Raw genomic sequence first — 12,996 nt, forward strand, 5'->3', positions numbered from 1 at the left:
ATCTTAATAAATAAGTCATTATTCGTCTTTCTTTCATACCGGTACTCATCCGGATTGGGGATGAACACGTCAACAAAATCAGGATTAGAGATGAAACTGAAGGTCACTTGACTGATTCTTTGTACGTATTAAATCTACATGCAAGCCGTGTTAAGATAGAAGACTTGTGAAATTTTGAACTGCATTTTTGTAGGATAAGACTATCTTTATTTGTGTCGTAACTATAAATTCTCATATTATAGACCATTTTTTATAAATTAAGAGCGTGTGGTATTTCTTTCTCCCGTTGGTGAAGGTCACTTGACTGATTCTTTGTACGTATTAAATCTACATGCAAGCCGTGTTAAAATAGAAGACCTGTGAAATTTTGAACTGCATTTTTGTACGATAAGACCATCTTTATTTGTATTGTAACTATAAATTCTCAAATTATAGACATTTTTTATAAATTAAGAGCGTGTGCCGTGTGGTATTTCTTTCTCCCGTTGCAACGCATGGGTCCTTTTGCTAGTATGGCAAGTACCTTGTAGTCTCGAGTTGGTGCGTCGTGCGATTTTCTACCGGAAAACTGTACATGGCAATTGTAGTTTATATCACATGACGTTTATAATGCACGACACATGGAAATTATAGGTCAAACACACATGGCAGGTTTACCTACTTGAATTCGGCAAATACAGTGATGTACAGTCCACATGGCAACTGCAACACTTTTGAAAACTTGGCAAACTTGCAACTGACCACATTCCATTTCTAAATATGACCGTGTTTTAATTATTGCGCACTTAACACATCAAGTATATTACTTCATACATTTGCAAATGTGGTTCCTCTCCCACGACAATTTCAGCGGTACACAGCTGTCAGTTATTTTTTCCAACGATTCGTACGTGGCCAGTACAATAGCACTCACATGGGAGATAGTAGCTATATGGTAAAAAAATTCAAGAATGCATGCACTACAAATGGAGTAGCTATCCCATGGTAGTTTTAGTAGTAGATACATGTCATTTTTTATTTTCTGAAATCCAACACCAGTATTGTTGACATTTTCTAACCCATCATCATCCCTGTCGCAAAATAGTCACTAACCGCAAATCTAGCATCCCCCAAAGTTGCCTACGGGATGCCACCTCCTTTGCTTGATTTCTTGTGGTTTGCTTGAATACCTAACCCTTGTATCTCACCTCTTTTTGACGCTCTTTCGTGAAGGAGCGCGGCGGGTTCCTGACCTGCGTTTGTGTGTTTCATGCTCCAAACCCTACTTCTGAGTTTCCAGATGATTGATACGTCTTCAACGTATCGATAATTTATGAAGTATTCATGTCATGTTTGTCTATGTTTACAATATTTTTATATGATTTTTCAGCACTTTGTATGATTTATTTAAAACTAACGCGTAGTCGCACTATTTTCAGCAGAATTACCGTGGTGTTGTGTTTTTTGTGCAGAAATAAAAGTTCTCGGAATTGGACGAAACTTTTTGACGGTTTTTTTGGAGGAAAAGAGAAGTACCGGAGCAAAGAACCACCAGAAGGGGGCTGCTGCCCACTAGACAGCAGGCCGCGCCAGCCCCCCCCCCCTCTATTGGGCTGATGTCTAGAGGGCACCTCGTGGCCCATCTTGGCGTGATTCCAACGCCCAAAAATTATATAAAAGTAGAAACCTCTAGAAATAACCATATACGAGAAGTTCCGCCGCCGCAGGCCTCTGTAGCCACGAAAAACCAATCTTGAGATGTTCCAGTACCCTACCGGAGAGGGAAAATCATCTCTAGTGGCCATCTTCATCATCACGGTGGCCACCATCATGAGGAGGGAGTAGTCCACCCTCGGGGCTGAGGGTTTGTACCAGTAGCTATGTGTTTAATCTCTCTCTCTCTCTCTCTCGTGTTCTTGAGAAGTCAAGAACTTGATATATCACGGGCCTTGTTAATATAGTTGGATCATATGGTGTTTGTCCCATGCTATTGTTGTGATGAATTGAATCTTTCACTTTTAGATCTCGTTGTGATTGGATCGAATATTTAGGTTTGAGACAATGTAATATATGTCTTGCATGCGGATACACGTAGTGACATTGGGGTATTCAAGTGATTCACTTGATATATGTCGTGGCATCAACTTGCGGATTCCCGAGGTGACAATGGGGTAATCTAGGCATAGGGGTTGATTGCACGTTTTCATACTATGTTCTCCGATAGAAATTTTGGTGTGCTCCTTGAAGTTCTTTGTGTTGGATTGAGTATTATGAATCTGAATTTGTTATGGTGTCATGAACTCTTGATAGATCGATCGAAAAGGATAACTTGTTATCTTAGTACGAACTCTTGGAGAGATTGATTGAAAGAATAACTTTGTGGTGGTTTCGTACCCTACAAACAATTTCTTCTTATGTTCTCCGCTAGATAGGAACTTTGGAGTGATTCTTTATCGCACGTTGAGGGATTTTTATATGGTCTAACTATGTTAGTATTGTTCAGAGATTGCACTAGCGAAAGTACAGACCCTAGGCCTCATTTCCAAGCATTGCAATACCGTTTATACTCACGTTTGTTACTTTCTACCTTGTTGTTTTTATATTTTCAGATTACAAAAATCAATACCTATTATAATTACTACACTTGTATCACCATCACTTCGCCGAACTAGTGCACCTATACAATTTACCATTGTATTTGGCGTGTTGGGGACACAAGAGACTTTTTATTATTTGGTTGTAGAGTTGTTTGAGAGAGACCATCTTCATCCTACGCCTCCCACGGATTGATAAATCTTAGGTCATAAAGTTGAGGGAAATTTGCTACTGTCCTACAAAACTCCATGCTTGGAGGCCAAACACGAATCTATAAGAACAAGTTGTGTAGTAGACATCAATGATCGCCCCATGGATGTAGGTGCACTAGAACTGCGTGGGAATTTGTGTAAGGCCTCCTCGACCTTCCTTTTTTGATCTCATCGAGCTCTCTTTTGAGGCTCTTTCTGTGTTTGTCTCCTACCCTTGACTCTTATCGCTCTTGCATGCGTCGTCTATTATTTTAGCATAGTTCTTAGTCAAGACCATGTGTCTCACGGAGTCCATGGTAACCTCCGGTCTGTCCTCATGCACAGCCAAGACCATATTCGATGTTTTTGGCCCTAACGCCTCGTCAGCATCCCAAGTCCATCGTAGGCATATGAAATGGAGGGGGAAATGCTTTACCGTGTGCACATCTATAATTTTGAGTATGTGGCAGCACACAATCTCGTCCCGTTAATACTTGCTGCATTCACAATAGTACTCACCATCATTTATGTTGGCCTTCACAAAGTAGTTTCTTCATTTGTACGGATCTTCGGGTACTGAATTGGACATGTCCCTCTGATTACACACCTCAAATGTCCATTCGTCAATATGATAAGCGGCATATGAGGAGGACCGCTTTATTTCTTCCTAACCTCCTTGTTTTGTGCTCATTAATTTCTCATTTCTTTCTAGTAGTATTTGATTGTTTTATAGTAGGCCACAAATACCAACCATACTAAATTGAACATGACAAACAAAGCATACTACACATGGCATGTTTGATTGTTCCGACATGGCAACTATAGTTCATTTCATATGGCAATCAAAGTGTGACACACACGGTAATCATTATGTTTTCTTGCATCTTCTGCACATGTGAATCTAGCAGGGAAAACATTGCACTTATAGTGCATTCAAGATGGCAAACAAAGTGTAATACACATGTCAATTATGGTTGTTTTAATATGGCAACTGCATCTACTTTTCCCATGGCAAACATATGTTCATCCTATATGAAAACTACCTTGGATTCTACATGGCAATTACACTAAATTTCACATGGAAACTACATTACATTCAAGATGGCGATCACATTTGCAAAACACACGGCAACTATATAGTTCATTCTACATGGAAACTTCATTCCATTACCCATGGCAAATATATTTGTTATTTGTTTGTTACTTTTGCAACACATAGCATGCACCATGGTTCTTGCTTTTTCATACCCATTTTTTTAATAAGGATGATGGTGAATGCATTCTGCCATACACGTCAAATAAGCCCATACGAGCATACACTTACTTGAAAAAGATTTTGTTGGTGTATATTTTGCTCAACTGCCTCTCCATTGGTAAGTATGTGAACAATTTAGGCTGCTTAAGTGTCGTGTTTGCTTCTTTCTACAGCTCCGCACCCAGTATTTTCTGCTGCAAAGTTGTATGTTGCTTGGCAAACTATAGCAATGTGTTGACAAGGATCGTGTAACGCTTCAAAACATCATTGAAACCCTCACTGCGTTGTGTAGTTTGCATAAATGGATAGAAGCACTGCATAAAGTAGGCTGGCACCTAGTACATTCGTTTTTCCCACAGGTTTTGAAGGGTCTCATTGTCCTGAACTTGGTATTTTTCAATCATAGTCATCTATCTCCGTTCAAACTCTTCCACTATCCAGATTTGGTCCACGCACAACTCAAATGCCTTATGTAGATCTTGACGGTTAACAAATAATGGCCCCAGAGTCTCTTCTACCTTCCTTATAATATGCCACATGCAGTGCATGTGCAGTGCCATGGGGAATACATCATTTATGCCTCCACACATGCTAAAGTCGTGGTCTATTATTATGTTCATTGGAGCAAGTCCATTCATGCACTCTAAGAAGGTCTTAAACAACCACGTGTAGACATCGATATCTTCATTCGGCACAAGGCCGCAACCGAACTGCAAGGACTGGTTGTGGTTATTTATGCCTAAAAATGGAGCACGTGTCATCTTGTACATATTTGTGAGATATGTTGCGTCAAAATAAATGCAGTCACGAAAATGCTTATAGGCTCTCCTTGCTACACCATCGACCAAGTACATGTTTCTGATACGGTCCTCATCGTCGAGTCTTATTCTGTAGAAAAATCATGATCTTCTTTTGCTTTCCCTTCGAAGTAGGCAATGGTGTCGTCTATGTCAGCTAACTTGCTTTCTCTGTGGTACTTAGCCTTTAGGTTTGTGATGTCTGCTGGTAGGTAGGGCATGCTACCCGGTTTCCCATTTTTGCTGTGGATGAGGGACAATATATGGACAATTCTTGAAGTATTGACACTACAATCATACATCAATTTTATAATTTCTTCTCGTGGGAACTGAATCCTCGTTGGGCGCTCAGAAATTTTTACCAGGTCAAACTTCTTGACCATATCGTGGTTGTGTTCGTCGATAAACTCTATGTCACCAAGATCCATTTACATTTAGCCTCATTCTGGCAGTGCATTGTGTCTTGAGAATGATACCTCTTCTCCGTTCTCGGACGACTGGCACAACACCTTTAACTTTCTTGTTCTTTCGTGCCTTGTAGCATCTCAGCTCACCTGTGATGTACTCTCTAGTTTTTTCTAGTTTCCTATGGTACTCTGTGTTCACACGAAGCCATGGAACAACGTGTAACTCCGATAGTATTTCTTGGCATCTTCAAATAAACTAAATCTCTGTCCAAGGTAAGGTGGTTGAGTTGGCATGAATTCTGACGGACCCTCTTCTTCTTCCTCATCATTTCGTCATCAATTTCCTCATTCACTTATGTATTGGTGGATGTTTCTTCTATTTGTACGTTGCTTGTGATAGTGAGCACATGTGTGTTTGTCATCGTTGCTGCAACGATGGCAAGTTCTGACACTGACTCTGCATTGTTGGTGATAGGCTAGCTGACCGACTCGTGGAGGGATCCCTCTGTGTGCTGCGAGGTGCCCGTAGCAGATGTAGGTGGGACGCGGTTGAATGTAGTCAAAACTCCTGTATTTTTTATCAAGTACGTATGTAATCAATATTTTTGAGTGGCAACTTTTTATGATCTATATGGCAACTGAAGTTGACCATGCATGGGTGATGTACTAAATTAAGGCGTGGCAACTTAGTTGTTCACATATGGAAAATGCATCTTATAAATTATGGCAACTGTAGTTGACTAGGCATGGCAACTGTAGTTGACCACATATGTCCATCACAGCTATTAAGACATGGAAGCGCAACTAATAAATCATGTCAATTGAAGTTGACCAAGCATGGCAACTGCCGGTGGACAGTCTTGACAATTGTGATTCAACCAAGATAGCAACTGCAGTTGTCCATAGATGGAAAATGCAATTGACCATGCATGGGAAGTGTAGTTGATCACAAAATGCTAAACTAGAACTACATATTTTGTAATTGCGATACTAGTTTTCGATGCAAATTTAAGTTATTTCATTTGTCAACCCATGGTAATTGCTACATGCTTTCTTAGTTTCCTTTGATACATTGTGCGTGTGAGCAATTTTTTTATGCCTTGCATGCGTAAGATGTTGATGGTGGGTCTACCATTGCCAGTTGTTGCCACGCGCTACATGGCGTTCATGCGTTACGAAAAATTGTAAGTTTGATAGCTCATTGTCTATGTTGCTCTTTTTACTGTTTGTTGATTTCAGATTTTTGTTGTCCTGCTTCTTATTGTCACATTACTTTATTCGCATGATTTTCCTATACACAATACCTTGATTTGCCGTATGTGCTCCTTGTAGTTGGTCTCCTGCATGTGTAGTATCGGTAGCTCCTTGTGGTGCAACTTGCCACGGGACTCCCAACGGTGTGGTTGTATCGTAAGACCCTGCAAACATGTCAACATAAACATAAAACATATGCCATCTTATTTCTACAAACATGGCAAATTGGACTTTTTGTCTTCGTGTATCCTACTCTTGTTTGTGTATTGTTGTAATGATGGTAGCAATGGACCTGCTCAAATGAGTTCATTGTATCCTAGCGCATTCCAAGGGGGAGCTTGTGGCTGTCCGAAAAACCAAGGATTAGACCCATCTCCGGGATCCATTTGCTTCTTCCCATGTTTTTCAACTTCTATAGAATAATCAACCACGGTATGCATGAGTATGCATTATTGATCCCATACTCTTTTGTTAGTTCAACTAAAAGAGACATGACAACCTTTGTTGCCATATAAAACAGAGGTCGTTTATCTAAAAGAGACATGGCAATCATGGTATGAATGATCAATCCCATGTTTTTAACTCTTGTAGAATGATCAATCTCGTTTAACTAAAAGAGACATGGCATGCATCCCTAGCATAGAATGGCAATTAAAACAGTAAAGTCATCCATCTTTTGACAATGCAACCTTCTGCATACATACATAATTTTGTGGATGACCAGCATTGGTAGAGTGTCATGGCAACTCACATGAAGTATTGACGGCAATTTTCACTGTAATTACATGGCAAGTATTATTTTTATGCACTTGGTGGCAAGAACTTCTATAACCGTGCGGCAACTAACAGCAAAGATGGGCGGCAATTTTTTCCACGATCCCCTAATGAAAAACTATGCGTTCACTTTTCCCTCCCCATTACCCCCCCCCCCCCCTCCCCCTTCCCGACCTTCCCTTGATTCTCACTGCATCCGACCTCCCCGGCAAGTCCAAAGTTCCAAAGATGCAGATCATATACTTTTGTGGCTTGTCATATACTTTAGGGTGTAAACGACATGAATTTAGACTTGAGGGTTTGATTCGCCGAACCTTTATGAATTCAGGGTTTAAAATGAACTTTTTCCATTTTTTAGCCACACTTTGTGTGTGGCCTATACTTTTGTGGCTTGTCACATTCAAAATTAGTCACAAACAGCCTCTTAAACTTGTCATCTGTAACTTGGTACGATGAAAATACACAAATGGGATACAGATTTATGTCCGTTCACCAGCAGTCCAGCATCACAATTCGCAATTCACAAAACTACCGTCGTCTACAGTTGGCGCGCCGCCAAAATACGGCATGCCCCTCTGCCGCAGCTGCAAGGCCTCCTCCGCCGTCGCCGCCCTCCCGTCGAAAGCCCCCGCGTCACCATCCTCCACCGGCAGGCCCTGTTTCAGCCGCCCAAGCCTGCGGGCGTGCAGCACCTGCGCCGCCACGACCGGCAGCCGCGCGGCCTCGTACTCGGCCAGAGCGCGCGGCGGCGGCGTGTCCCCCCACCTCCCGAGGCACTCCCCGAGCACGCGGGCGTCGTGGACGGACATGTTGGTGCTCCGCAGCCCGTGCGGGGTGGTCGGGTGCGCAGCGTCGCCGACCAGCGCCACGCTGCCGCCCGCCCACGACAGCCGCGGCAGCGGGTCCGCGTCGTAGATCACGTTCACGAACGGTTCTGCCGTTTCCCTGATCAGCCGCGCCAGCTCCGGCGACCAGACGCGCTCGGCGTCGTCCTGCATCCCTGCCAGCGTGGCGTCGCTCACCTTCATCGTCACGGAGCTCCCCTGTTGATTAGCCACACCCCGACCGATCGCTCAGCCCGTCAGAGAAACACATCATCAGTGGTTCGCAACTGGAGAAGCAGACAAGCGATCGCCATTACCGTGAGCTCTGGCTCTGGGCCGTTGATGTACCATAGCCAGTTGAGCCTATTCCCTGGCAACTCGTAGAGCACGGCGTGAGTCTTTTCGGCCAGATCGAAGTACAGGCAGCTGCCGAGCTCTGGGTACGCTCTTCGGATGCCGGCGACGATATCAGAGCTTTCCTTCCCGGTGAAATCGAACACCCCTCGCCATGCGCAGTACCCGGAGTACCTGCACATTGGCCGCAAAAACAAGAAATGGTGTCGTCCGTGATGAACCAATGTCCTAAAAACGAGCTGATCAACTAGTGGAAATGTTCGATGCAAATGCTCATATGTGAGACATGTAAGTAACTGTCAGATCATAAGTGTCGAAGAGGTCTGTAACTCACCTGAGCTTGAGGTCAGGGAGGAAGCGCCGGCGGATCGAGGACGTGCAGCCATCCGCCGCGACCAGCAAATCCCCGGCGACCTCCACCGTTTCGCCGGTGCCGAGCACGCGAGCCGTCGCGAGGACCCCGCCGCGTTTGCCGCCATCGCCGTCCGAGCCACAAACCTCGAACGAAAGGAACTGGTGGCCCCAGCGCACGGTCACCGCGGCCGGCAGGGCATCGTGAAGCCGCCGGTGCAGCTCGCCCCAGTGCGCCGCGCGGAAGTTGAAGCCCTCGTCCCTCGTCAGCGCCCGCGCCGCCTTCGTCTCGCTGTCCGTTGCCCTGTTCTGCGGCAGCAACAGGGGCACTCAACCCATGCCCACAATAAATAAAATAAAACAAAGGAAGAAGCCAAGCTTTGCGATTTACTGGGGAGGACGGACGGGCTTACCAGGTCGACGGCGAGCGGCAGCGTGGCCGCGTCGAGACCCCACCGGGGGATCCAGCGGGCGAGGGTCTCCATAGACTGCGCATCCAAGCCGAGCCCGGCGCCCGTGCCGCCTCCGGCCGCCGGCCCCGCCGCCTTCTCCAACACCACCGCCTTCCACCCCGCCCCCGCCGCCGCGTGCGCGCAGGCCAGGCCCGCCACGCTCCCTCCCACCACGACGGCCACCCGCTCACCCATCTCACTAAAGGAGAGCCACCGTTTCTCCCGACTCCGCGAGGCTTCTTTCTTATCGCTCACTGCTATCGGCACACGGCACCTGGCTAAAAAACTATTCCATCTTGGCCGGCCCACGCGTCCCGCGTCGCCGCCACACGCCCAGGATGGCGCCGGCGTGCCACCGCGGCATGCCGCTGCGCGAGTGCAACCTGCTGATCAGGACCCTCGCGAGGCGCAGCAGCCACGCCGACGTCATGGCGGTCTACTATGACCTCCGCGAGCGCGGCCTCGTCGCCGACAGCTTCACCTACCCATTCGTGCTCAGGGCCATCGGTGCCCTCCAGATATCGGTCGAGGGACGCAAGGCGCACGCGGCGACCCTCAAGACCGGTTTCCGGTGGGACGCCTACACCGCGAGCTCGCTCATGGACATGTACACGATGCTGGGCCGTCTGGAAGCCGCGCGGAAGGTGTTCGACGAAATGCCGCAGAGGGCGGTGGTGGTGTGGAATATGATGCTCAGGTGCTATGTCAGGTGCGGCCGAAACACAGAAGCGGTTGCTTTGGCTGAGGAGATGGAAAGGGGCCGTCTCACACCGGATAGGGTCACGTTGTTGACCGCACTGACCGCGTGCTCCAGAGCCGGTGACCTGAGCTTAGGAAGGAAGATTCATGCCTATATGGATGGAGTCACTGGGTTCAGCCTCCCAGTTGCAAATGCACTGCTGGACATGTACGTCAAGAATGGTTGCTTGGAAGAGGCGGTGAACCTGTTCGAGAAAATGCCGTCGAGGAACGTCGTTTCTTGGACTACACTTGTGTCGGGTTATGCCTTTGCCGGACAGGTGGACAAGGCCAGACTACTCTTCCACCAGTGCACAGAGAAGGATCTAATTATGTGGACTGCTATGATCAACGCGTATGCACAACACGGATGCTTCATCGAGGCATTGTCGTTGTTTCGAGACATGCAGATGCATCAAATTGAGCCGGACAGGTTCACTGTGGTCACTCTCCTAACATGCTGTGCTAATCTTGGCGCGCTTGATCAAGGTCAATTGATCCACCAGTTTGCTGAAGGTAGGAACATGAAGCTTGATGCAGTTCTTGGCACGGCGTTGATTGACATGTATGCCAAGTGTGGGCATGTAGAGAAGTCGGTGGAGGTCTTTGAACGAATGGAAGGCAGAGATACTAAAGCCTGGACTGCCATTATCTGCGGCCTGGCCACAAATGGTCAGGCAGGTAGAGCCCTCGAATTGTTTGAGGATATGGAGAGGAGCGAAGCCAAGCCTGACAGTGTTACCTTCATTGGGGTGCTGAGTGCATGTTGCCATGGTGGCTTGGTTGATGAAGGGCGGAAACAGTTTCGTGCTATGAAGGAGGTTTATCGGATACGTCCAAGAGTTGAACATTATAGTTGCCTTGTCAATCTTTTAGGTCGTGCTGGTCAACTTGATGAAGCTGAGAAGTTGATCAAGAGTATACCAATTAACAAGGACGCTATGCCACTGTTTGGTGCACTCATCACTGCTTGCAAGGCTCAAGGCAATGTCAAGATGAGCGAAAGACTGACGAAACGTATAGGCAAGCAAGGCTACCAAATTCCTGATGTGAATTTGCTCATGTCTAATGTGTATGCAACTGCAAGTCGATGGGAGGATGTAGTAAGAGTAAGGAGTAAGATGGCACACCCCAGTGTCAAGAAAAATGCAGGGTGCAGCTTGATCGAGGTGAAGGGATACTGAAAATGGCAGTTAGCACTTGCACATCTAGTGCTTCAACATAGGAATGGCTAAAACATCAATTAGTCTGAGTAATTTTTCCTAGAGTTGACCACATTGATATAACCAAAATATTCTGATCAATTCAGTTGTGGTCACTCAGTTCATTAACAATTAAAAAGGTGCCCAAAATTCCACCTGTTTTTCACCTCCTAGAGACCTCCAGACTAAAATTTTCCGAACTGAGGTATTCAAATGTACGGTCTTCTGCAGTTAGTTGGTTTGATCATCGATAACGATCACTACTTAGTTCCAGGAACCGATCGCAGGTATGGTCCACACTACACAGTTTCAGGTTAGTGGAGCTAGTTTCTTCCTAGTGTTTTGTTCGCGAGCTACCTCTTCTAGCTGTTATTAATTTGTTTGAACATGTTCAGCGAGACTTGTCAAATTACTATTTATTTAACTCCTACAGTGAAACAATATACATTTCTGAAAACAAATAAATGAAGGTTAGTTACCAAGTCATTAGTATCTTTCACCTATTTCTGTTGCAGATGAATATACCTATGAGCTAATATGCACCTTGACACTAATAATAATGTATCAAATTCTAGTGTGACCATTTGTAATCTTATCATGAGACCGTATAACACTGGCCGTTTAATCGACTAGCTAATACTTGGCTTGCACTAGTTGATGGATTTCAGCCCGAACTGACCAACACTCGGAATTTCAGTGACCATGATCCAGTACATTATCTTCAGAAGGTTGTTCAGGATGTCACATAAGTTGGCTGCCTCACAACATGTTAAAACACCTCTTGTAAGTCTAATATCAATTCAAGCCACTGTTTGGGTTCGGTGAATTAACTAAACAAGAATTTAGTTTACCATACAAGGCAAAATTCAAGGCTTGTAGCTGATGACAATATAGCAATTTTCTGTCTGTATTTGCATTTTCAGTTGCTTTGTTCATTTCATACTTTTGGTTGTACCTATGTGGAAGAAAATCAGAATGACACTCCATAAACTGATAGCTTTCTTTCTTTTTCATGAAGGTAACCTGCTAGTATTGCCTATTGCCTTCATTCTGTATGGATATTTCAGTTACGGATAACTTTAATTACGATACAATAAAGAAAGCCCTGTTAAGTCCGTTGATAACAACACCTAGGAAATATTATGGTTCCAGCCCCAAAAATAGCAGTACAAATAGCCATAAAAAGGGTATTGTTTTGTTTCCAAAATATTGATACAAAATCAACCTATCATAGAGTAACCCATAAACAAAAAATGCAAACGTATGTGCAAAATTTCAGAGCATTATACATTTACATGTATCATGCAGAAAAAAGACAAATACACATTTTTAAATGGGCCTTTTATTTTTGTTGTTGGGCCAGAATTGTTTTTTGTACAGCCTACAAATCGCAACATTTTTAGACGAAATTTAACACGTTCTTGCGGAATACATGTATGTTTTCATGATTTTTTCAGATTCTTTTTAAACTTTAAAATATGCTTATCGTTATAATCTCATTATTCAGAATGATATTTCAGGGGTACTTTATTTTATCATACTCCCTTCATCCCATAATATAAGAGCATTTTTTACACTACATCCTATAGAGTAGGGCGTTTTGGAGCTCGGGCTCCATGGCACCGTTTATTTTTGAGAAAATTCAAAATTCATTTTTTTTGTTTTAAAAACATCTGAAAAAAATACGCAAGTACACAAGGATGAAATGTATATGTGTGCAAAAATTTAAGATGAAATACCTTAAGATGCGATATGTGCAAAAAAAACAAATTTATGGACTTTTGGGATGAATAGTATGATGTGTTAAAAAGCGACAAATTTGT

At 44.4% G+C, this 12,996-nt stretch overlaps 2 protein-coding genes across 2 annotated transcripts; one reads left to right on the forward strand and one right to left on the reverse strand.

Moving 5' to 3' along the window:
* Positions 1 to 7,658: 7,658 nt before the first annotated feature.
* Positions 7,659 to 9,527, reverse strand: LOC123413306 (aurachin C monooxygenase/isomerase). Its single transcript, XM_045106249.1, has 4 exons — positions 9,195 to 9,527; positions 8,765 to 9,090; positions 8,394 to 8,604; positions 7,659 to 8,295 (listed from the first exon to the last, which is right to left on the reverse strand). The coding sequence occupies exons 1-4, from the start codon at positions 9,426 to 9,428 to the stop codon at positions 7,759 to 7,761; spliced, it is 1,308 nt and encodes a 435-aa protein (XP_044962184.1). The 5' UTR covers positions 9,429 to 9,527; the 3' UTR covers positions 7,659 to 7,758.
* Positions 9,528 to 9,571: 44 nt separating this feature from the next.
* On the forward strand, positions 9,572 to 11,344 carry LOC123413305 (pentatricopeptide repeat-containing protein At1g31430-like). Its single transcript, XM_045106248.1, has one exon. The coding sequence runs from the start codon at positions 9,572 to 9,574 to the stop codon at positions 11,153 to 11,155; it is 1,584 nt and encodes a 527-aa protein (XP_044962183.1). The 3' UTR covers positions 11,156 to 11,344.
* The last annotated feature ends 1,652 nt before the right edge of the window (positions 11,345 to 12,996 follow it).

This window comes from Hordeum vulgare, chromosome 7H (genome assembly GCF_904849725.1).
Source record: "Hordeum vulgare subsp. vulgare chromosome 7H, MorexV3_pseudomolecules_assembly, whole genome shotgun sequence".
Lineage (NCBI taxonomy): Eukaryota > Viridiplantae > Streptophyta > Magnoliopsida > Poales > Poaceae > Hordeum > Hordeum vulgare.

Coding starts and splice junctions, on each gene's coding strand:
- LOC123413306 (XM_045106249.1), bottom strand. CDS start 9,428: ATGGGTGAGCGGGTGGCCGTCGTGGTGGGAGGGAGCGTGGCGGGCCTG. Junction 9,091..9,194: donor TGCCGCTCGCCGTCGACCTG/GTAAGCCCGTCC, acceptor TTGCTGCCGCAG/AACAGGGCAACGGACAGCGA. Junction 8,296..8,393: donor GCCCAGAGCCAGAGCTCACG/GTAATGGCGATC, acceptor GCTAATCAACAG/GGGAGCTCCGTGACGATGAA.
- LOC123413305 (XM_045106248.1), top strand. CDS start 9,572: ATGGCGCCGGCGTGCCACCGCGGCATGCCGCTGCGCGAGTGCAACCTG.